The sequence below is a fragment of the Centroberyx affinis genome, unplaced genomic scaffold (assembly GCF_046629955.1).
Source record: "Centroberyx affinis isolate AG114_WGS23_722 - 3 ecotype Tasmania unplaced genomic scaffold, CSIRO-AGI_Caff_v1 ptg003356l_1, whole genome shotgun sequence".
Lineage (NCBI taxonomy): Eukaryota > Metazoa > Chordata > Actinopteri > Beryciformes > Berycidae > Centroberyx > Centroberyx affinis.
The window spans coordinates 288,719-315,006 of NW_027281350.1; the positions used below are offsets into that span (position 1 = coordinate 288,719).

A 26,288-nucleotide genomic window follows, 5' to 3' on the forward strand; every position below is an offset into this window, starting at 1 on the left:
AGTGGGACTGCTCTTTGAAAACACGCTTGGTGATATCATGTGTTTCCAGAAGCATGTTTGAAATTTAAAATAACAACTGCTACTAGTGTGAACAGCAGAGCGGCTGGGATTTACTCATTTGTGTGATTGGCTCACTTCCTCTTGGCTATGCATTGAACTTACAAAATAGTATAACACCACCTCCACAAATGTCCTCCCAAAGACCAGATGCTAGGGTTTTGTAATGCTACTGAAACCATGGCAAGTGATGGCAGAACAAATGTTGCAAATTTCAAATCAAATCTATTTTATTATTTGCGATTTCTGCAGTGCTATTTTCACTGTTTCTATTTTATCTTTTGATCTGTCTTGTTTTTCTTTTTGTCATGTAGCGCACCACAGTTTTGCAGGATACTGTGGTCTGCTGGTGTTTTGGGTGTGAGTCCTATTTGAATAGACCACTTTAACTCTCTGCTCCCCAAACACTGGGAGATAGTTGGTTGTTAGAGGTGAACCAGTTAGCAAACAATCCTCTGTGTTTCCATGGTGATAAATACAACAGTAAATAGTAAGAACTGGGGGGGGGATACTGGATCAAAATAGATATCTCTGACACTAGTCAAACAATGCTGGGATTTATTTGCCTGCAAAGAAACAAAATTCACCACGATTAATCAAATTGAAATAATCATTGATGGATCATAATTTTTCAAGCTCTACTAGTACACCATATGAATTTAGTTGCCTATATAGAGTTGCAATCCATAAAGTTTTTTGGCCTTGCTTGCGTAGCCATTTGGTGCTACATGTAGCATTTTTTTTATATATCATTGTTTAATTAATAGTGATGCCTTGGTAGAATTACTGTAAACAATTTACCATAAACTTTGTTGCTTGCTGTTGACAAAGAGGATATTGCTACTCTCCCCCCTCCTCCTTGCTGGTGTTGCTCCACGTGTGTTTGTGTTGAAGATCAAGAAAAAGGGCCAAAAACAGATTGATTGATTGTTGAAAGTGACAGCACCCTATTCCTGTTTTGTGCCATAAAGAAATCTCCCTTTGTGCCATAAAGCAATCCAGCAGATTTCCCATGAAGTCCGACCTGGTGACACACAATGTACAATGCAGTGTACATTGTTCAGTAACAGTGGTGTAATTATACTAATGTCTCAAAATGAATGTGGTAATGATTTATTAATGTTAAAATGCTACACATGGCACATTGAAGCTTACTGTGTGTTGCCATATTATGAGCTGGTTACTGACTGAGGTTATTCTGCTGTAGTGAGTGACTGTTAGGAACCTAATGGTCGCCCCCGTGGTCAGCCCTCTGCAGTTGTTGTATTGCAGGCTGTTGACAGCTCAGTCCTTCATATCCGCTGGGGGAGGACACACAGACGTCTCCCTGTGGTTCTCCCTAGGTTTTTCGCTCATAAATGAGTCATTGCCTTAATGAGAACAGTGTCCTCTAAAAATGTGCTCCTATCTGACATCTGAAACACATTTGTGTAACACACAAACGAACACACACACAGACATGCAAGCACACAGGAACACAGATTATTTCTTCTTGATGACACGCCGGGAATTAGGGAGGCGAAGGTGACCTCTCGTCAATGTATTTGTTTTGAATGAGAGCCGGATGTGACTGAATGATCTGATCCGAGTGAAAGACTTTTTGTCAGTGCTTAAAGGGAACTTTTTGTTCCGAACAAAGGCAAAAGTGAGTGAAGGGGCAGTTGTCCTGGAGTAGTTACAATCTATGTTTAGAGAGTTTAAAGATATCTACAGACTCGGAGCTGTTAAACATTTCATTGAATGCATACAGAGAAAATGCTGGTTCTGTGATTGATTCTGTTATTAGTATTCCATAAATAATTCTGTTTCTAGGTCCTACATTAGATTCAATTAAATGTATCATTGCTATTAACCTGGACCTCATTTGTATGACTAGTTTCTAGAGAAAATAAGTTTCTAACATGGAGGGATTCTAGTAGTGAAGCAAGTTGTTGGGTCTTGGATGTACAAGCTCATACTGCAGACTTCAGGCTCCCATTCTGCACTAAACTCCCCTTGGAAGCCGCTGCAGCCTCTTAGGTAGTCTGGCATTCCTCTTCATTACAGTTCAGGCAAAAGTTTTGTGACTCTGCCTGTCCACCCTCACCCCAGCATTAGTGTGTCCCCTCGCAGATGACAGAGCCGTGTGAAAAAATACACCCCAGTGCTGGAGCTGCTTCTCCATCTTGTTCCTCTCACCTCTTGGGCTGGGGAGTAAATTGGCAGGCTGGCGTTAACAGTGCAGGGAGAGTGCGGCCTGGTGTGATGTATCAGTGTGGGCTGAGAGTGATGAGGGAATCCCCCACTGTGGATGTGGACAGACAGCAGAGCCGCAGATTGCCATAACTCTAGTGCATGTGTACTCGCTCTGCCTGTCTATTTGTGTATGTTTCCTCATCTGTCTTTTTCACAAGTTGCAAAACAGAATGCTCTGGTCAGTTCAGACATTATGTCAAAGCTATATTAAACTTAGCGTTGTATTCGACTTGAAAAGGCACATTGATTTATGCCAAACCAGAGATACGCACCATGTGTTGTCCTTCCTGTATGCTTCCTTTGAGCAGCTGTAGCTACAGTTAAAGTGTTAGAACAGCTCCTATCCATGCAGATGGATGCCCAGGCTGGTGATAAGCCAATGGCGTACAGACTCTGAAAGGGGCAGAAGCAAAATTATCTAAAAGGGCAACTTCTGCTCTGTCCTGGTGGCTCAGTTGGCTAAAGCACCTACCATGTAAACACAACATCTTGGGTTTGAAATTGGCCTTTGTTGCTTTGTTACATCTGCTCTCTCACTTCTTTACTGCCTTGTTTCACTGTCTTGTTTCACTGTGCCTTGTTTCGACTGTCTAATAAAGAAGAAATATAAAAGGGAACTTCCCTAGAAATGCTAGGGGGGTCTGGGAGCATGATGCTCCCCAGGGAAGACATTTTTGAAAATGTGCTTTTAAAACTAATTTCTGGTGAGGGTTTTCATGGGAGAAAATTATAGGTTTAAAATTTGAATGTTTGAAATATCAAATAGGACCCTACCAAAGTAGTTTCTTTGTTTACTACGAAGTTTCCATTAACATTTTCCATAACTATGACAAAATAGGTTTTCATACAAGATAAGAAAGCACTCAACCAGTATTAATATTTCTTGATTATGTCTCTGAATTAATACAAAATAGTGTTTGTATTCAGTAACTGAAATTTCCACTTTCAACCACAAGTTGTACTGTTCTATCAGTAAGAGTCAATGCTCAACTCTTTTTGGAGTCTGCAGGCCCTTAACAATCCCAGTTGAAACTGCACTAAGTTGCTGAGAGTGAAGATGCATTTTGAGAATCACTTTATTAATAGTTTGGCAATCTATTTTAAAAATCTGCCTCATATTCAGGCCAAGAGTAATCATGCAGTTAATGGTGTTAAAAAAAAGGAGTGAAATAGATGTACGCCGAGGTTTAAAATTGTTTCCAGGCCCTAATAGTTGCTTCTCAATGCAGTTTGGCATCTGAGAATTTTGGCAGTTTTTTCATCCAAAGGAGCTCCAGAGATTTTTTCTGCACAGATTGGATAAGAGGAGGAGGCAAGTGTCTTATGATTTTATGGACAATCACGTGTCCTCAAATGCTCACTGCTGACTAGTGTAAGCTATTGAGGCGAGGTATGGCATGTGCACTAGGTTTGAATAGCCTATAACATATAATGGAAATACTGTGGTATAAAAGCCCTTCAGACTGGTTATCTGCCCCTTTTAGCTTGTAGCTCCTCAGATGATCAGTGTTACTGGCACCTGCTTAGAAACTCAGTCTCTGTGTTTAAATCTGATCTGAAAAGGGCACCTAGGACAAAAGGGCAGGGTATTTGCCCCCTGTACCCGGACGACCACTTAAGTGTCCCCATATATAATGACAATGCAGTACAACACATCATCAATATTCATGAGGCTGGAACTTTTCATTTGACAATTAATTTGAGACTGACCTGCTGGTCTGGTTTCTCAGGCTTTGGGAGATATGAATGTTCACTAACATAAATTGAATTGTTATAAGTAGTATAAGTAGTGAAATTGAGTGCTGATGTGACGTTGCTGTTTGTGTTCCATGTGGTGTAAATTTACCTCTGCCAATCCAGTTGACACAGTGAATCAGGCAAAAGAGGAAGGGAGGAGGTATTATATGAACTATTTGATCAGGACAAGGACAACTGTGCCCCGGTCTGCTGTGCCCTTTCCACTGAAGAGTCTCCTACATGGCTGTATTGTGTTTAAGCAGGTACTCCTACACCAATGTTTTATGCCCATGTGGGGAAAATGAGTAAGTGCTTGTTCCAGAGCAGAGCCTGGGGAACTGGGACTTAAAATCCATTTCTGTCCACAGCTGGAGTGACCTCATGGACCACGACTGCGGTCCAGAGTAAAATTCTTGACCTCTAGCGTTTAGCGGGAGAGAAGTTTGTTTTAGGCACAGAAATAGAGCGGCGGGTTTAAAAATAACTCGGACCAAGTTATGTGCTTTGACGTAACTCACCTTGAAACCGGGACATGATGTGTTGTTTTTCCTGTGTGTCTAGTGTGTTGTGACACATCCATTTTGATTAGATGAGCCCCCCTCTCCGCTGCCTGCATAGGGAATGTTTTTCCTCTCCCGTCTTGTAGGCTTACTCCATAATCAATGAACAAGAGGAAACCAGAGACAGGAACACACTCTCTCTCTCTCTCTCTCTCTCTCTCTCTCTCTCTCTCTCTCTCTCTCTCTCTCTCTCTCCCTCTCTGCCTCCTCTGTAGCTGCAGCTGGAACAGACATCAGACCCCAGGCTGAATCTCATGAATAGAAGAACACGTCTTCTGCCGTGTGTCTCTGCCCGCATGCTTTAAACAAGCGGGGCCATGATATCCAGGGAAACGATTAGGACCAGCTGCCCGCCTGGCTGCCTGGCTGTGTGCTGTGCTGATCTCCATCCACAAGGCCATATGACTTCTAATGTAACCAGAGCCTCAGATTGGACACAGTGCGTCCTTGCCAGTATCGCATGCATTATTGGTCCTGTTGATGATAATGGAGCCAGCTTTGGCAACAGTCCATGGAGATGTAGGCAATTTCTTTTGGTCATTTGTGAGGTTCAGGACTCATACTTGTAGTTTATGGATCATGTATAGCATGGAAAATACTTAACTATAGAAACAACATCCTCTACTCAATTTACTTATATACTTAACATATCCAAATGGTAGCGAGGGGTAACTGTTTGAAAAAGAGAGAGAGATGGTAAAAGATTTAATGTTGGTGAGTCCAGCTTTCTCTGGATGAAGCCTCTGTTCATAGGGAAGACTTGTATTTCACTCTTGAGTTTAGATTCGTCACTCCCTGTGGGCGGAGAAGATTTCCCACCCATGTCCATACCTGACTTCTGAATTTCATTTGGGCAAATACGTTGAATCTGTGGGGGAGGCAACACTCTTCTCTGTTGCAGCCACACTTTGTGATTTAGGCTCAAAAGATGGGTGTATTTTTACATAAAAAACTCGCCTAGTGTAGCTTTAAATTAAAATAAACCAAAAAGAAGTTAAAGCATCCCCTTACATGACAGTTTCTGTGACTTAACTCTTTGACATTTGTCTCTTCGGAGAGTGTTGGTGCAGTGCTCTGAAATGGTTGAATTATGTAATGCACTTACTTACGTGTGTGCATGATGCCATAGCGTGCCTCACAGGCTGCTATTGTCAAGGTGGCATGAAGAGTCCATTATGCCCATTATGTGCCATTATGCTAATTGTGGAAAAGGAATTGCATTATCATGAGTAATGAAGGGAAATTATGCAAACCTCTCCTCGTATCTCCAGGTTGCTGGGTGGATAGAGGGGGGAAAAAACTGATGATTTGGTGTTTTTGTGTGTCATGTTCAAAGGACGGCGCTCGTACAGGAGACTCAATCACCGTGTTGTGAGTCAAATGAAATAATGGCGTGAGTAATAGTCACTGCTGTGATGATTATGCTATTGAGCATGTAGCCTACTTACAAACAAGGATCCGCACTGTGAAAGTTTATGTATAGACAAAGATCTATTGAGTTATTTCTCCGCAAACCCTAAAAATAGCTGTTACATAAAGACAAACATGTAATCACAATTTCTTCACCGTGCAGGGCCCGCGGCACAGACAGAATTAGTTTATTTAGCGTCAAATCTCGCCATAGCTCCCCGTCATCATTTTATAGAGGCGCCATTGTGAGAGGGACATAAAAGCAGGCTGCTCTGGAGGGAGAGTGCATGACAGAGGCTGGATTTGGGGCAGCATGCCCACTGCCAATTACCCCTCCTGCACGCCGAACATGGCCATTTGGGGCACAACCGGCCCATGTGGAGAGCAGGCGTGTAGCTGGGGAATGAACCCATGTGAACTAACTTTTTAGTTGTGAAACAGAGTTCCCCTTTGCTTATTAAAAACCAATGGAAATATGTTAGAATATACATTATAGGTTGTCAAAGCAGACTGGTGTAAATGACATGAAAATGGGGTCTTCATGAAAGTTAAACATAATGTAATGGCATTCTAAAAATATGTTATTTTTGTTGTACACTTTATGGTGATCACTGACTGGAGCACACAGTTTGTCCATCCCATTATTTACATTACAGCTTTATCACGGACAGAGCGGAATAAACCACATTCTGGATTAAAAGCATTTGTCACTTCCTATCGCTGTGTTTAAAAACTGTTTTTCCATGTTTGTCTCATTTAGATATAATCTATTTCTTTTTTTAAGAGACGGCGCGGCAGGACATTTCTCAGCACGGTTGTCTAGAGATGCTATCAGAGAAGTTATTACAGCTAAAAATAATGTCAGTTTATATTAGTTTCACTCGCACCGTTTATATAATGCACAATTTATGAAGATGAATTGTGTGATGAGGCTGCTGTGATGTGTTACTCGCAGTGTGTGGATGTCCTGCAGGCTGGAGGACATATGGCTGGGTTTTCTTGTGTGTGCATCCACTCTGCGGCCATCAGCACAAGGTTGTTCACATGCTCATGGCTTACGTACTTTTCTGATTCCTTCATTCGCTTGTCGGGGTCATGCTGTTTTACTGTGACTCATTAAGCTTCTTTACACAATGTGTTTTGCTGTGACTCAAACTGTAGCGTGCCCGTGTTGTACGATGGGAACCGCTTCCCTCTGAGAAACAAAACTGTTGGCCGAGTGTATTCATTCTCACTAGAGAGAGAAGTATGTCCGCACATCTGTTTATTCTCTCTATATTTAGAAAGACTGGTTAGATTGAGTTAAAACCGGCTCTGAAATTACAGATGCTCCAAATTGAGAGGGAAGAGCTGCCTTCGGTGAAGTGCAACGCTGAGGTTATCATTATTCTGTGGCGAGCTGTCAAGGAGAGCCTCGCTCCTCAGATCCCTCTCCAGCTATGCTTTCCACATGTGTTATGACTGTGAACTGGAGCATTAAAGAAACACAGGGTGTGATAAGGCCCAGAGTCTCCCCGCCCGTCCTTATATGGACGTCCAGTGCTACTAAACGGGGTTTGAACCTTGGCTGCTTAGTAGCTGAGCGGGACACAACTGCACACAAGCTGCAGGTCAGGGGCGAGTTAGAGCCGTCTCCCTCGTGGAGCTTCCCTGATCTACGCTTCTGCCTGCAAACACAAGCACACTTAGTGAGTTTCTGGTGCAGCCATCCACAGTAGCATAGCTGCAGACAGTAGGTGGATCTGTTGGGAATCTACAACACTGAGGTTTGAAGTAGGGCTCTGGTACTCCAGTCCAGTCTTGGCACTTTTTTGACGTGTTGGACTTGTCTTGGTCTCCTTCCTATTCATATTTCTATTCCTATTCCTCCTACTATTGGGTGGTTCATTTTTCCCCCAGGACTACAAACAATTTAAGGGATTTCAGCCTTTGTATGTAATGGTCCTCATACTTCTATGCATTGATTAGTCAATAAATTGATTAAGTGGGTGTTGAAGGGTGTAGTACAGAGCATATTTGCAGAAAGATCTAAATCTCTGTTTATCCTTAAGAAACTCCTTTATTATTCGTTTTGCATTTGGAAAGAAATATACTCGGTTTATTGCCTGTTTTGGTCTTGATCTAGAACAAGACTTTATTTGTTCTGGGCTCGGCCTTGACTTGGACTTAACCCCCTTTGGACCTGGTCTTGACTCAAACTCCACTGGACGTGGTATTGGAATTGACTGAGGCTCCGCTACGATGGTCTTGACTACAACCAAGTTTTGAAGTATCATGTGCTTCTGAATTTGTGTGATATAGTATATACACACACCCACACTCTTGCTTAGTTTGATATGAGAACCACAGCAGGGTAGAGTCCCGGTGATTTGGTGATGGGAATGAGGCTTTGTCTCAGTGGGATGGTCCTGGCAGCCAGAAACCTTCTCCCACTCCTTCCCTTTTCACTTAATGTCATATTCAGAAAAAACAACCAGAGAGAGTTTTGGATTGTATGTCAGTTGCATGGTTAATATGCAACAACCACATGAGATGTGTTTCAACAAATGTACACTAATGCAAAGTTGGGTGGCTCAGTGTTGTAAAGTCTGCTTTATTGATATATGAAGCATATGTTTATGGTTTCCCTGTGCCAAATTTCCACTCTGGCCACTGGGTCCTTATGTGCAATAAATATGTGCAATGCAATGTGATTTGGCATAAAGACATTAATGGATACATGAGAATTTATATCATAGTTACATAATGCTACAAAGAAAAACTTAAGAATGTATTCCCTGAGTTCCAGAGAGAAATCTCTGTAGTGTTTGGGCTCACGCTGGCAGCTTGCTTTGTTAGCAGGGGTCAACATTAACAGATTTGCTTGGGCTCAGTAATGGGGGCTCAGGGGGGTTTGAACAATGCAGCCCAGTGTCCCTGCACTCGTCCACACTGCAAGACTAATCCATTCACCATCAAAAGGTGCAGCACGTGTATTATGAGAAGACATTAAAGGCCTATTTCACTGCTGTGAATATGATGATTTATTAAAACTAGGTCACCCATGTAGTAGAAATGCACAATTATTTTTGAAATTGGAGCCCTATGACCAGAGAAAACTGAGAAAACGGCTGTAGATTCCCCATATCGCTCTTAAGGGGGAATCCTACAACAACCAGAATGCATTGCGCGCGTCACTGACTCTGACGGTGTGTTCACGGTCAGAGTAGCACCAAAGACAAAGTTAGCAGAGACAAAGTAGCATTATATCTCTTTACTGAGGCTTATTTTCATTTACAAAATGTTTTTCCTCAGTTACGTTCTGTGGATCAACTCACCGAGTGCTGAGCGGTGCCGCTGGATGTAGCCGCAAGTTACAGGTAAAGTGAACACAGTCGCTGTTCGCTGTTGTTCTGTATTCAGAGTCGGCAAAGTCCGATATAATATTCTGTCAGAAAACAAAGTCAGGTTCGCCAAAGCACCGTGAAGTTTGTTGCAGCGTGGAGTTTTCTGTCTGTCCCCCTGACGATTATCACCGGGCGTTCACAGGTGTTCAGCCCCCGGTGCAGAGCGTCTCTCTCGGCTGACGCTGTCACAGCTCCCGTGGTCGCCCTCTCCTCCACACTCTGTTTTGTCTGATTCCACAGCTCTATATTCGCCCTCATAAGTTGTAATAGTGGTGCCACATCTCTGCTCTGTTGTTTTTTTGTGTTAGATTCAGCTCTTCTGGATGAATCACGGAGAAACTTAGCAGCTTGGCTTAGCTTAGCTTAGCTGCGGCTGAAACGTCGCTCCGGTCCGGTGGTCGCTTCCTCTTCCAGACTCTGTTGTGTTTGATTCAACAGCGTGATATTCGGCCTCATATCATGAAACTAGTTTTCTTCCAAATATACTGATATTTTAAAGTATTTAGTAGTATGATATTTTAGTGTCTGCTTTTCCCTATCGCTAGCGTAGCATGGGACGGGAGTGTTTTGGGAGACCCACATTTTACCGTCCTTGAAGGCACCACTACAGAAAATTCGGAAACGTAGTTTGTAGTCTAAGGTTGGCAAATGAGTGGGGAGCTTTGGGTGCAGGCAACATGGAGGGAAGTTAAACATTGTTCATTTGCATATACTACCCATATTGTAATGATACAATGCTGGTTGAAAATCGACGAAGTTTCCCTTTAAGCAATTAATGCCTCTAAAAATAGAGCACACCTCCTCTCCCTCATCCAGCCATCCATCCAGCTATCCTTTCCTCAGCAGGCAGCTGAAGCTGTTTCCATGAAAACACCAAGCTGTGTTTTGTTATTATGCTGCTCTCCTCCATGGCCCCATGCCTTGCTAATGGCATTCTCAGCTTAACTTGTCAGAAATAACACAGCAGAACAATGCCTGATGGCTAGATGAGGAACCTTGGCATTCACGTTGCAACAGAAGCACCATTGTTAGTTGTTTTGTATGAGTGTTTGAATGGACCTATATACTATTAGAAAACACTAAACAATACATACATTATATCCATAGTGTGTGTGCATTGGGGTCGGGCGATTGGACGAATACATCCGGGATCGGCGATGGCCTGAATCCATCGCTGGTGGATTTGTTTTGCCAATTGCCTTGCTCAAGTGTTTTTTCCAGGATGAAATTTTCAATGAATGTGGCCATGCAATATATCGTTTTGAAGTGTGAAATCTCATGATGCTATTTGTATAAATCATTTTACGATCCCAATGTTATAGCAACAACAATCCCCGCTTTTGTAACAGGGGTGCACTCAAAATGGTGACTCCTTACCTTCAACAGCTTCTAAAAGCCCACAGACAGTACGAATCAGTATCCTAATCACGCCATGGGTCACAAAAATATGCTAACTCAGATAAAACATCAATAGAACGTCTGTGGTGTACTTAAAGTTGCTTGGGTTGGGTCTTTAGGGTTTCCCTTTGCATCTGGGGCAAAACCAAAAAACTGCCAGATAGGCAATGTTTTTCGACACAAGCACTTCCAGTCTATCTCAGAATGGCATCTTTCGTTATACACATACACTACAATATGTGATAATAGCTGAAGGAAGGGAGGGTGGTGGGTGACGGGAGACTGTGTACAGCTAAAAATATCTGCACAGTGGATGAATACGTGGTTGCTCACCTGAAATAGTTCCAAAAATAAACCTGGCTGCATCAACTGACTTCTTACTTTCGATAATTCTAGTCATTTACTATCACTAATCATAGCATATGCTAAAGTGTTAGCATGGAGCAACGGAGAAAATGGTCTATCAGGGACACGTGTGATTTTGGTGTCTATGTTCTCATCACTTAAATACAGCAGTTTTCAGTCCTAGTCCTCAGGACTCAGACCCCTGCTGGTTTTCATTCTAGCCATCTAATCGGTGACTGGTTTACACCTGGGATGCCAGGTGCATGCAATTAACTGCAATTAACTACCTGGTATGATAGAAAACCAGCAGTAGTCCGGATCCCGAGAAGTTGACCAACAAACCAATTTACCAAAATCTTTGTGTATTCCTTTAATAAGTGAAAAAACAGAATCATTGCTAAATAACCTGCTTTGTTGTTAGCATAAATTAATTACATTTCTGAATATTATACATTTATATGATAAAAGAATTGTTTGAAGCATATGACAGCTGGTGGATTCACAACATGACATAATTGAAGAAAATCTTTGGAAGGAAAAAAAGCAACTTCACAAGAAATAACCAGTGAGAAGAAGAGATCAAGATACTCTAACTCAGTGGTTCTCAATCCTGGTTCTCGAGGCCCAGAGCCCTGATGGTTTTCAGTCCAGCCATCTAATCAGGAGCTGATTTACACCTGAGATGCCAGGTGCATGCAGTTAATGCAATTAAATACCTGGTATGATAGAAAACCAGCAGTAGTCCTGATTCTAAGCACCAGGACTAAGAACCACTGCAGCTGTTGTGACTGGTTGCTGGACATTATTCTTGCCCAGAGAAAGATCAGAAACTCTTGCTGTTTGTGGGTGGTTGAAGAGAGAGCAGCACAGCCCGTGAAAGGAATACTTTATTCTGACTAATCGGATATGTATGGTTGATCAAGGGCCTGTTGTGTTACTGTGAACCAGATCCTGTCCTATTTTTTGCCTTTCTTTGGCGTTGCTTTGGAGTGGTAGCAAGCTTCCAACATGAACATATAAGGGATGTATGTCACTCCTTTAAAACCTGCCTGAGTTTACTTGTCTGTGTGCAGTGTGCACACAGACAGTATGTGCACAGTGATTTATAGGCTGTACACCTGTGTGCTTCAAAGCGAGATATTCTTCATATCCATGCTAATGTGTTCTCAAGAAGGTATGAACCCTTACAAAAAAGAACCATACTCTTCCTATAGTACATTTTAGAAGGGCAAATATCACAGCATCATTATAGGAATATTATAGGGATAAATCATAAAGAATATGATAAATAGCCTGCAGTAAGGTCAGTGGGTTATTGAGTACCACAGACCCTATAGGAATATTGGTGAGTTTTCGTTAGGGATGTAGCCTAGGCTATTTGAAATGATAGTCAATACAGTTATTCTGGTGCTCCTGCTACAATAATACAACAATTGCAATTTAACTATTTAACTGTTTTCTATGATACCAGAGAGGATAAAAATACCATAAAGTATGATAAAATCACTTTCCAAGTTCCTTTAGGAATATTCTAGGTCTTTTCTAGTGATTTGTCATTGGGGAATGTTAATGCATCTGCAAAACAACACTCTGAAGGCCTCAGCCACGGACTTGACATACTTATAAAGGTGCTGTAGTGTAAACCGTCACTGAACAGGCGAGTTGTAACTGAGACTCGGTCCAACAGCTTCAGAGAGCCTCTGCTCTGTTTTGGCTGGGCGCTAAGAGAAGCGCGGCGTGGGTGTGTTTGATCACTCAGACAGAACTGTCATGGCCACTGGCTGCCGGACAGCTCCAAGACACCCAAACACAACAGACGAGGCAGCCACGGAACATCATATGGGCCACGTGGATAACATTATGGATCTAGCGTGTTGAGGTGCTGCGGAGAAGCATGGGATATCTGAGTTACAGCTTTACGCCCCCTGCTGAGGGAGTTCAGGCCCCGGCTGGAGAGTAATTGGCTTTGTTTTTATGGCGCAGTGTTCCAAACGGTGTCAAGTAAACACACAGTGCAGGGCAGAGTTGCACATATACTGGGACTCAGCATTAATATTTATCCCCTGCTGGGTTAGGGATGGTATGCTTGGTATGTTGGAGGCTAGGTGGTTTCTCTCACTAAGCTCTCTCTCTTTCCCTCTCTCCTTCTCTCTCTCTCCAACTCCCACACACATACACCAACTACTTTCCCTAAGCAGGGATTGCTGGTTTAGTCAGCTGTTGCTACTCCTTAGAGGCCCATGATTCACTCACATAATGTTATAAATGTGTTAAGGTTGTAGCAATCTCAAGCACTTCACACATCCTTCACCCGTGTAGAACATACAGCTTTAATTAGAACAAGGTTTAACTGGACAGCGCTCGTTTTTCTGCTCACGGTCAATACGTTGAGTCAGTTTTGCCTACATGGCAATCCAGTGTGTTTGTTGTCGTCTGCTGTATGCATAAAGTAACAGCGCTCCTGTTGTCATGGTCTCTTTTACTGCTACCTATTTCATGATGCTAGGAAGCCCCCAGGTCCCACTGATCCAATTCAAGCTTTGTGTTTTGTTGCCTCATGCCAATGGCTTTTTTTGAGAAAGTAATTTTTCTCTGAGAAAAATAAGAGAAGGGTGATTTTGATTGTTTCCTGCTTGGGTCTATTGCTTATTCCTTTGAATTGGGAATTTGCAATTGGCTCTCTCTTTGGAAAAGATATTGCAGAGTGAGATTGTAGACTGCCAATTGGCATGAAGAAGGAAATAATACTTACTCCCTGGAAGTACTAAAAGTAGGCATCTGAAGAAGATATAAAACATCCATTCCCTACGTGCGGCCAAGTTTATGTCTGTCTTATTGGACAGCTTCTGAATGGACCTGTGCCTCTGCCTAAGGTGAGCTGGAGTTACTCAGCCATAAGTGTATGCACAAACTCAGAGAATCATAAACTAGGTGTTTATTATTGTGATACACTCAAAACATAATATGAATACACCCCAAGTAATACTGAAAAACAACAGGATTTGCTGACCAAGCGTATTGTTTTCTAGTAAATCAAAGATCCTCTCCCACAAGATTGATCCACTATTTGTCATGTTTGTGAGCCCAATGATTTCCCATACAAGACTGATTGTTCTGTAGCTTTCTTTATCTCTCCCTTACACAATGTGGGGATCCACTGTGAAACAGTGTCCACAGTTTAGTCTTGACTGAAGGGCAAATAGTAACAGCAAACAGTAACAGCAAAACTGAAGTGCACACAGTATACACTATATCAATTTGATATATGAAGAGAGAGACAAGAGAGAGAGACAATGTAAGAATGAACGCTCAGAGTAAGCACAGGAGTAGCTGGACATGGTCCTGAGTGTGTAGTTGTACCACCTGAATGCAGAGACTCCACACGCTGCACTATCACTGCTTTAAGTGGACACTTGACAGCGTGTTTTGAATTTATTTTGAATAATGTGCTCACTTGTTGCTGTTATCTTTACTGCAGAGGGAGCGGGCTTGCCTCTGGCCTGTCGTATCTTGGGACTGTAAGCTGCTAAGGAGTTGCCAAGTGCCAGTGTGCCACAGGGCCTGTGCTATGATTCAATTCTTACCATCTCTTACCAACAGCAGTCTCATACCTGGGAGAACAGCCAAAATGGCCCTCCATTGCCCTAGTGGCTCCAATATGGCCATCATAGCTTAGTATCTCAAGTGGTTTCACTGCTATTATTTTATCATCTATCTATCTACATTAAAAACATTGCCCATTGGAATGTTCTACACACATGGAACAAAATGACGTTAAAAAGATGCAGCATTTGATTTGTTGACATGAACAGTGATTGCTTAAAGTAATTTAGATAATAATAATAGTAATAATAATATTGCTCAGCTGAGCTTTGATCTGGATTGCTGATGAAAGCTGACCAGAGAGCTCACAAGGTTGGTCTCTCTCTCTCTGTCTCTCTCTCGCTCTCTCTCGCTCTCTCTCGCTCTTTCGCTCTCTCGCTCTCTCACGCTCCAGGTCAAGAAGCACCTTCGACACAGTAGAGTACCCGGTGCAACTCACCGGCCCTTGTTTGAGAAAATTCACCAGTCTGTTGCCTTAGAGACTCCAGGGCCTTGAGTCTTTCATCCCTAATACTGATATTTTTTTTCTTCCACATATGCCTTTTATTTTGGTTGGTAACTCAGCTGAAAGCCACCAATTGTAGCATCATTAGAGGAGGGCAGCAGTGTTGAACCTGTATGTGCTTGATGCAGGATGAAGGGATGGTAAAAGAAAAAAAAGAAGCTGTAATATTGTATGTGTGACTAAATAATTCCTTGACCTCATCCAGCAACCTGTGAGCCAAAAAGGAGCACTTTGTTTAGTTTATTACCGATATTGATTTCTGTTGAGGAAGGCCTTAATTGCTTCATTCATGGGTTCATGTGTATGCAGCCTTCTCTCTTAAGAGTTCTGTTGTCATGGGAGAAATGGATTATTATGGATGTCAGGAGGCTTGACAATGTCTGCATGTTAAAAATGTACTTATTCTTATTCCTTATATCATGTGCCGTCAAGCACACAGCCCAACTTAGCCTAATGACAACAGTTACACAGAGCACAGAGGCCTCTATTGACCAGACCCTCAACCGGGGATGAAAAACTGTTTAGGCTGAGCATCGTCACATGTCATCTCCCCTTCACTGTGCACGCTTGCATAAAACATACACAGGTGTGCGCGTGCCCCACACACACACACACACACACACACACACACACCGCTTTCACAGCACATTAGTTTAGCTTCAGGACAAATCATGGATTTTCTCTCTTGTTTCTCTTATGCTCTGTAAGGTCAAATGCTGCTTGACCTCTAATGATTATCTTGCAGTCTTTAGTTTAGCCTGAATTATAGTTAGTTGTTTTGACTGCCCTGTCCTGACATAGCTCTTCTTTCTGAGGGACTTATTCAAGTAGTGTGTTCGCTTTTTCAATTCATGCTCTCTGTAGTGTTTCAACTACCTTACACAGTTGTGTTGTGTGACCAAAGGCCAAAATGTGCTGGAGAGATGCAGAACCTGCTGGAATATGCTCCATCATAATATAAATGGTAGAAAAATGTGTTCAGCCAGGTCTTTAATACCCCTTTCAAATACATGGGAATATTATAATATGTTGTTCCGGGTTGATCTTGTGTCGGAGGCATGTCACACTGAGCCTCGTACATGGGAAAGTCCTATTGGCTGTCACTTTATCGTGTCATTAAAAGCAGATGTGTTCTGTGTTCAGCATGGCAGATGACATGATGCTCCAGACACAGAGTCACACGACTTAAGCACTGACTTTCACATTGTGGGGTCTGATTGTTTGTTTTTAACGCTGATGCTGATATTTTTGGATTGAAGCAGCCAATAACCAATACTCAGTATCCTTAAATTACGGTAGTATCCTTTTGCTACTCTCTATTGTCAATTGAAATCATATTGACCAGTATTGATCAATTATACAATACATACAGTATGTGATCAATCAAACTGCATCATAGGTGGACAACGCTGCCTGGCCTATTTTCAATAAAAGGCTAATATCAGCTTGATATGTTGGTAAACTGATGTCTAACCCTATACTCTACTACTCTCTCCAAGCACAGTGACAGTCATCAGGACCCACAGTCAGTAATTGGGTTAGAGAAGTCAACTCCTTAGCAACCCATAGAAAGAGGAGGGGACTCTACATGTGATGCTGGCCTCTCTGCCCCACTGACATCTGACAGAGAGAGAGGAAGGAGGGAGGGGTGGGAAAAGTTCAGTGGGGACGGAGGTAATGAGACGTGTGTGTGCGTGTGTGTGTGAATCATGCCAGTGATTGGGATTAAGATGGGAGTGAGATTTTCAACTCTTCTTATATTGTTGACACTTGAAAACTGCCACCAGTAATTCAGTAGTGGATCTGTTTCAAAACAGTTATAATATGCATAGTGTACTCATCATAAGGGAATGGGATGGACAGAAAAGAGGGCTAATTGAATGTCTAGCTTCTCCTCCTCATATTGTTTGCTTCATCTCATTCCCTCCTAGTTCAAAATATGCTTTCTGCTTGCCTCTCTCAAGAGGTGTAAATGGAATCAGCTTGCACCCTCCAAGGGAACACATGATGAACTGTATTGCAGGATGGGTCGTCCCAGGAGACACGTTTGTGTTTCTCTTTGTGTTTCATAATTCAGGCAGACTACGGGACGCCTTCTCAGTCCACTGCTTTTCTCTCCATAAGCTCTGGGCTTCTCCAGTGACACGGCGAACGTGTTAGAGGATATTTGTAGTATTGTTTTGTACCGTTTCGGAAGGCTATGCTGGTTCTAGGGTCTTAGAGGTAAGATGGAGACTGAATCCTTTCACCCCCCCTGCTTTGAATGAATTTGTCTGGGCACAGTGAGAAGTCCAACAAGAAGTTATTTCTTCCTTTTGTCAAGGCGGATAGGGGTACGTGGGGTGCATAGGCCTACCTGGCTATTCAAAAATGCTTTTGTTTCCTGTCAAAGTTTTCAACACATGGGAGGAAATTTGATTTGAGTGCTAGCTGTTGACATCAAAGAGCCCCACAGCCTTGTCTCCCATGTGGCTGCTGTTCAAATGCAGGCTCTATATTTGGAAGTATCTTCAGTTAGTCAGTGTCCCTCTCTCTCTCCCTTTTTGAAGCACGAGATGAAAAATTGAACATGCTTTTTCTTCCGTTCGGTGGTGGGCTTGTCTTTCTTCTTCAAAGGCATGACTCACGCGTTGACCTTTTAGTTCCCATGAGTTCAGCATCTCCCGTGTGGCATCAGGCCCATTTGAAAGCATTTGCTGGTACCCCCGTGTCCACGCTGACTCCAGATATGTTCCTATGTTGAAGGCGACTCAAGAAAAAGCCAAAGTCTGTTAAACAGCTTCTCCCTCACCTCTTACGGTTTCTTACCAATGTATTTTGTTTGCTGTTATTGCATTCTTGAATTGCTACAGATCCCAGGAAGCTGTGTTATTGGAAATGAGAAGACATGCAGAGGCAAGGCTTAGAGAGTTTCTGGAGGAGATTACAGATATAACTAAGAACAGAAGGCCTTTGTCATATATACAGCGCACACTGTATATATAAGTGTGCATGTATGCGTGTGTGCATGCATGCAAATGTGTGTGCACGATGTGTGTGTGGGCGTGTGTGTTTGCCTGTGGGTATTGTTCAAGCATGTGTCTATCTGCTCATCAGTACACAGCCGTCTGTGTGCTTTTAACAAATGAAACATTCACTTTCACCTTTGCCTGTTGCCCAGTTCATTGCTAATGGATGGCTAATGGATGAACAAATTAGTCCAAATTTGCAGCTGTATACTCTCCTATTTAATCTATAGGACCACTTACGTAAAACATGGCAGCTTTCATAATATTATATTCTGATAAAAGGGTTCCATTTTCGTTAAATCAGCATTTTTCTTCTTTCATGTCATGTACAATACCAGAGTGCACTTACTGTTAGCCCAAAGCAGTAATAAAACCAGTAAAAACTAGAGTCTTATAGGATTGATATAAGCGTATCCAACATATTAAATACACAGAGCTCGCACAATAAAACCTCTCATTGGTTCCAAAAATGTGATCCTCAGTAGTGTTCCTCACAAATATTCGGCCTTCTTACAGGAGATGACAGCTTTCGAGGGAAAATCCAGCAACAAATAACTTCCTGCCGTCACGTGAGAGGTGTTCAGCACTGTGTACAGTGCCATGCAGCATCAGGCTGGCAGTGGGCTGCTCACAGTAATCAGCATGCAGCACATGACTTGCATTTATCCTTAGAGCAACACAATGTGCCTTAGTGTGCTAACTAAGGGGGGGTGTACACTTGGAGATCTCATGTTCAATGCAACTCATCGAATTAAAATGAAAAAGTGGACCGACACCCTGCTGCAGTAGCCACCACAGGGCCAAACCAGGGTTAGCAGAGGTTTATTTCTGTCACTCACTTTCCCTGAAAATACAGTTCATGTCATATGGTTACATTTTTCTATGAATTGCCTGAAATGAGTCAAATGACTGAAATTGGAATATTAATGTTCAACCACTGACTGTGAAAGCAGGGTACAGTGAATGGACAATGTAAACGGATAGAGATTCAACCCAGGGTCGATTTACAACATGCAGTTTTTCCGTTGTTCAATTTCTTGAAAGATTTGGGTTGATGTTTTGTTTTAATTTTGAGAGAAGAGAGAAGAAGATAAGAATAAATCAATGGGTGAGTCTTGTCTTTTACTGAGGGGAACCCAAATATCTACCAGCAAACCAGCAGGCTGGTAGAAGAGCACTGTGACCGACAGAGAATGAATCTATGGAGTTGAAGCATCAGGATTCAACAGTGCTTCCCCCCCCAAAAATTTTTTTTTTGATGCATTTGACTGGCAAGTTGGGAATGGAATTCATTATGATTTTGTGACATTCAACTGAAATTTGAATATTGAAATTTGTTCTGACTGGGAAGCAGTGGAGACTGTGGTTCAGTGTGGGCTGCAGGCCGTCAGTGCTCGGACTGCTGGGTAAATATTGACACCTAGGCCGTCTCCCTCTGTGGGGTTTTTATGGCCCCTGCTGGCAATTATTAATCACCCACTAAAATAATGTTGCACACACACACACACACACACACACACACACACACACACAAACACACAGGTGAGTGGTGCTGGCACGTTCCGTGGTTACTAACAAAACTGTTTTATTCTGGAGGAGTAGGTACTCAACAACTCTGGCATTCTTGTTGACTTTTTTTCAACTTGTCATGTGCAGTGAATAAGCAAATGAATTAGTTAAAGGAATAGTTCACTCCAAAAGAATTCACCCCAAAATTAAATCATTAACTACTTAAGCCCAGTCAGTCAGTTGAAATCCATTAAAGTTTGAAGTATGAAAACCAAACACAGAGTATGTAGCCCCCTCGTTCCATCTCAGCCAAACTACTGAAGTTAATGGAGCCAACTTTTTACACAAGATAATGAGGTAAATGTTGGAACTTTTGGACCCACAGTGCAATCGTTTGGCTATGATACACTTGGATTATGCTGCAAGAGCTCTTTGGAGAAATTTGATGGATATTTTATGCTTTTTTTTTTTTTTTTTAGCTGTAAAAAAGATGCCTCCGCTAACTTGGCTGAGATAGAACTACGGGGGCTCAATTGAGTTTTGGCTGACATGGGGGCATGGGGAGTTGATGACTGAATTTTCATTTTGGGATGAACTACTATATATGTATATAAAACAAATATTTCACAGGCGTTACAGAGGAAAGGGATGATATCTTTGCTTTGCTTTTGCGGTGTTGCGATGTGAAAGTTGTTGAGATAGTGAAGTCCATCCTTGTAGAAGTGCCCATGAGCAAGACACTGAAAACCTACTTGCAAAGTGGCTGACCCTGCACTCTGATGCTGTTTGACCTTTTTGTAGGTTTCACTATGCGACCACCAGTTCAGAGGATGATGTCTATAGCAGAAATACCTTTGATGATGATAGAAAACATGCTGATTTTGGGATGGAGCCCATTTTCCCCGCTGTGTTGTGGTTATTACAAGGTCAGCTAGTCAGCAGTGAGACAGTTGGCTCATCTATACCTGTGCACTATCTTACTTTGTCATGTCATGTCACTTTTGGCCCTTGAGAAAACAAGTAAGTGTCATTTATAAAACTATCTAAAAGTTGTCCTGTTGTAAAAACTTTAATCTTGAATCTCCATAAATCACAACATTGGCGTTGATTTGGTCGCGCGCTTAAGAGCCTTTTATAAACGAGGCCACAGAGCTCTGCTTCACCGGACAGAGCCACAAAATGAGACAGATCTGTTCAGGTTGGTGTCGCTGAGTACTACCTACCAGCAGATGTTTATTTGCTGGTGCTGAGTGCTGCGGTGGCCCTCCATTAAGCAGACAACGATACACACAAGGACACACAGATGAGTAATGTACCTGTGGAATAGCCATTAGGCAAACATTAGGCATTTTGTTTTTGCCTGGGGAGCGGGGGCACCTTTTCTGTCCTCATTTGGAAAAGCTGTGTGTTTGTGTATCACGCAGCAGGCCGAGTTGTGCACGGCCCGCTCATGGCTCTGCTGCTGCCACAGGTAGTCGATGGGTTTGGGACTCTGAACGCTGAATTACGTTTCACCATATTACATGAACATGACTTACCTAAGTGGTCTCGAGTGTCTTCGGTTTAGCGGGTTTTGAACAGAATCGAAGTGATTCAGCGGCGGTGAGCAAAACAATATGCATGCGTCACCGAGGGAAAACGCTGAAAATACTCTTCCCCTTTTGTAAAATTTGAGAAGGCATCGATTCGCTAACGTCAATATCAACGGCAGACGATGCATCAGCAGAGACCCTGTCAGTTTTTCCCCCAACATTCATTTGATGGTAGAATTCTGTCTGCCCACACAGGAGGAACCGGCTGATCCCCGATTCAAATATGGGAGTAGTGTTTTTCTGCTCTCACTTCCCCTCTGTGGCAGGGAAAAGCCCATAGGTTTCCAAATAAGGCCTGGGTGAGCACAGGGAGTATTAATAGAATAAGACTGCTGCTGGGGAATATTTGTATTGACCCGTTGAAAGACTTTATCTGATGCATGCTGTTTCCATGGCAGTGAGGGGGCGGGATGCTACGAGGGCTGAGTGCAGCTCCATGCGCAGCTGTAGCCGGCTGGCTAGGTAGCAGAGACCCACCGTAGTGCGTTAGCCGGGCAAGTCTTGATGGTTTCAAATTGACTTATTAAAGCAGGAGTGAGAGGAACAGGGGCGATGTATTTTCCACTGCCATTTCCAGTGTCCTTACTGAACAGACCGTAACACTACAGCAGGCAGGCTCCTCCCCCTGAAGGGCTTTGTGCCAGGCAACCATCCTCCACAGAGCAAAATAGTACAACCTTCTCTATTGATTACATGCCTCAAACACATTTGTAATGCTAATAAGCCCCTAATGGGTTTGGTGCAGAGAGAGAGCGTTTCCCTGTATTCCTTTCTCAGAGTTTCAGCCTTTAAGACCTTTATGTCCACTGTGTGTCGCAGAATATTTTGAATTTCATTTAAATTGTAAAATCTTTTCTCAGCAAAGTTAGGCAGGATTACAGTTGAATGTAATGTTTGCATACATGTCAACAGGTCAAGTAACATTTCTAGACTCTATGAGGCTTTAAAGCCAAATGATAATATCCGAATATCCCAGCAGCCGACATAAAGAACTATGTGGGAAATTGAATTTTAATTTCTGGGGACATGAATTACCGCAGTTGAGGCTAGCTTGGCTGGACTGTATTTTTCTGATGCCATTTGTCATGTGTGGGCCAATTCACTTCAGCTTAACAGCGTTTCAGTCAGAGGCAAAAATACCAAAGAGTAACCTTTTCTCTATATATCACCTTCTCCCTGTCTCACACCTCCTTTCTTTATTTTTCTTGGTCGTGCCTCACTTCCAGGCGAGTCTTCCGCCAGTCACTGCTCCCTCTCCTGAGCATGCTTCATTCTGCTCGGAGACCAGCTGAGGGGCTTTTGACTTGATAAAGACGTGTTGTGTTTGTTCATTTGGTTCCGGCAACGGAGAGGCCTGTGGTGTGAATGTGACTCAGCTGGCTGATTCAGCCCATTGTATGGTTCTGTGAAAATAATGGGCCGCTGGCATTGGCTCGCTCCTGGCTGCCGGTCTCAGGACCCGCTGTATGTCTGGAACCGGTCGGGAACAATGTCTCTAGCATCGGGGCCTTGGACACATGACAGCTTGCAAGCTGTTTGATAGGTGGAAACTTGGCCGTGGCGAGCAGTAGCACCTCGGCCCTGGATATGTGGAACCTAAACACACTGGTTTGGTGCAACTTACCCATTCAAGTGTTCATGGCGCGCACACACACACACACACACACACACACACACACGCACACACACAGTAATGCTTTATTTGCATCCACTAAATACAATTATATTACATTCCAGACAGGGAAAGTCAGGGAATATCAAGGAATTTTACAAATGGGTCACTACAGGAATATATCAGAATGTATTTTATGACATGTTTTTACACATTCATTATCAGCTCCTCCACAGCAAGCTCAGCTGTAGTGGAAACCAGACTAGACTGGCTACCGTTTTTGAACTGAAAAACATGAACAAACCAGGAGGGGATAACATTTTTAGGTCATGGAAGCGCTCCGACTTAGTTATGGAAATTATGGAAAAGCCATGGAATGGAATTTTACCTCAGGGCCACGGTGGGATCCCTCATTTATAGACATGTAAGGGTATAAAAAGTATCGCCTCTGCCACACGACCTGGCCGCCTAGCACAGCAGAAACTGAATGCCTAGTCTTGCTGATTGGGCCTATTTTAGATAGGCTTGTAATTTGTAAGCATCTCACAACAAGACTGATCCATCAGCTAACAAACATGTCCAAGACCTCTGATAGGAGCCGCTGAGGGCAAATACTTGGTCAGTTTGTTCCGTATTAAGGTCAAATGAGCAATCTCAATGATAAGCACTCTGTCTCTCTCTCTCTCTCTCTCTCTCTCTCTCTCTCTCTCTCTCTCTCTCTCTCTCTCTCTCTCACTCTCTCTCTCTCTCTCACTCACATACACACACACACACAGAGGAGTTTCACATGAGAATTTCATATCCACAGCGGTACACTACTGTTCAAGCCAGACATGGATGTTGTGTCAAAAACCAAGGAGCGAGTTGAGATGCCCTGTTCCCACCCCAGAGGGGGGAGGCACAGGACTGGAGTTGATGGAAACAAAGGTCCCTGTACTTTCAGCGAGAGAGAAAAAGGCTGCAGGCCTGAAAAACATCAAACTCTTTATCTCTCTATGTCTGTGTCATGCAGCTCCTCTGTCTTTGTTCTCTTGATTTAAAGTTTTCAGACCCAGACTTCCCATCTATGGCTCCTTCAGAGGCAAATGAGGAATCGCTATAATATTCCTTTAATACTCCTACAGCAACTTACAGGGTGTCTCTGGTACTCAATCATGAGTTTGTAACCTTAGCGTACTTGATGGTATTTTTTTTGTCTCCTCTATACGTATTACTATAAAATTCCTATAACGACTTATAGTGTGTTGTGAGTTTATAGTGACCTTAGTGTAATTTTAGTTTATTTTTATCTCCTATGGTATCACTATAATATTCCTGCAGATTTGCTATGATATTTTTTGTATAGTATCCTTCTAAAACTGACTGTGATGTCTTTTTTCTTGGATTTTCTGTTGATGCAGTTTGAGTTTCTGCAGGTGGCGCTCTTTTCTTTGTCTGTTCAGTCATGGTGGCTATTGCTGCTCATGCTAACTACCCAGTTCTTCCTATTTATCTCAAACAAACTGCTGCTGCTGGAAATGTAACGCATCACTTCCTTCCACCAGAGGATTTTCCCGGGAAAGACCTACCAGACACCGGGTGTTTAGAACAGTAGATGTAAAAGCTTTTATCAACTGGATATACTGTAGGTCAAATCACTATTGTGTTATATCCATCAATGATAGAGGGTAGCTAAACGGACATTTACTTATATGAAAAAAAAAAATACAAAACAGAGGTTATTGTTGGACAGAGAGAGTAGAGCCACTAAACCAATCACTTGGTTGAACTGCATAAGAAGGCTTAATATTCAGAAGGACATGAAATCTCTCAGCAGGGTGCAGTGTTCTGTGTGATTCAAAAGGATTGATTATTATTAATAAGTAAAAGAAATTGTGGAGTGGACTGAATATTCAATTTGCGTCCTCTCCTTCTTCTCCCCTCCTCTTTCCTTTCAACCCCTCTGCCTCTTTACTCACCCCTCCTGACCTCTACCTCTTCTCCCCTCTCCGCCTCACTCTCTTCTCCCCCCCCCCCCCTCCCCCGTTCCACAGATAGTGTCCAACGTGCTCATCTTCTCCTGCACCAACATCGTGGGCGTCTGCACCCACTACCCGGCCGAGGGCTCCCAGAGGCAGGCCTTCCAGGAGACCAGGGAATGCATCCAGGCTCGCCTCCACTCGCAGAGGGAAAACCAGCAGCAGGTGAGAGAGAGTGAAGGTTCCCGGCATCAGGGGGCGGATGCTAGGGGCGGAGGGTTTGAAATTACACCTGCCAAGTGCCAAATTCCAGTAAGAATTGTCTTTGGCGGATAAATCAATAAGGGCCACCCGCCACACTGACCAGTAACTTTTTGAAACAATAACATCTGAATGTGTACATTATATTTAGCTCTTTGTCTGTTGCAAACTTCGTCCCTGCTGATCACTTTACACTCTCTGACCGTGAGCTGATCAAGTCAAAGCACAACAAATTTCAAACAGGCTTGGCTCTTGATTGGCTGCCTGTGATGCTGCCTCTATATTAAACTCTATGCCCTTTATACTAAACTTCTGCCAACTGTCCCTCCTGTTTCTCCACTGCCTGGATGCCTAGCTCAAACTTTACAATATTCCCCTGTGGCGACACATAGCAGGTGTGAGGCCATCAAAAAGAAAAAAATGGTAATCATGAGATTCTCTTTTTTTATTTTTGGCAACATCTTTGGTGCTAAGTTATTTTGAGTTTCTGTAGGTGGCGCTCTTTTCTTTGTCTGTACAGCCATGGTGGCTATCACTGCTCAAACTAACTACCCAGTTCTTCTATTTATTCTGAACAAACTGTTGCTGCTGACAGAAACATAAAATGTATCACTTCCTGTATACCAGAGACGTACCAGAGATAGATGTTTAGAACAGCAAATTTAAAAGCTTTCATTTACTGGATACGGGTTGAATCACTATTTTGGTGTGGGCGAACGCTGCAGAGGGAGGGATTGATGGTGGTGGTGGGGGTGTGTGTGTGTGTGTGGGGGGGGGGGGGTGGCTGCCATGGCTGTGAACTTAATTAAGCATTCTCCGTCACACTGCCTCCACGGAGAGGTGGCCGAAGCCCACACCTCTCACTTTTCCTTGTCCGTTTAACTCACATCTCTCCATCCATCTTTCACCCCACCCCCCCACCCCGCCCTGCAGGAACGTCTCCTGCTCTCAGTGCTTCCCCGCCACGTTGCCATGGAGATGAAAGCTGACATTAACGCCAAGCAGGAGGACATGATGTTTCACAAGATCTACATCCAGAAGCACGACAATGTCAGGTAATGTCAGGGGGCTGCCCCACTGGAGGAGGAGTGGGAGGAGGAAGGGAAAGGTGG

General features: G+C 43.1%; 1 protein-coding gene across 1 annotated transcript in view; it reads left to right on the forward strand.

Moving 5' to 3' along the window:
- The window catches only part of adcy5 (adenylate cyclase 5), a 72,419-nt gene that overhangs the window by 13,881 nt on the left and 32,250 nt on the right, over window positions 1–26,288 (forward strand). Inside the window, exons 2-3 of the mRNA XM_071538832.1 lie at window positions 24,991–25,140; window positions 26,110–26,231. Coding sequence (XP_071394933.1) covers window positions 24,991–25,140; window positions 26,110–26,231 — 272 coding nt within the window. The remainder of the gene's footprint in view (window positions 1–24,990; window positions 25,141–26,109; window positions 26,232–26,288) is intronic.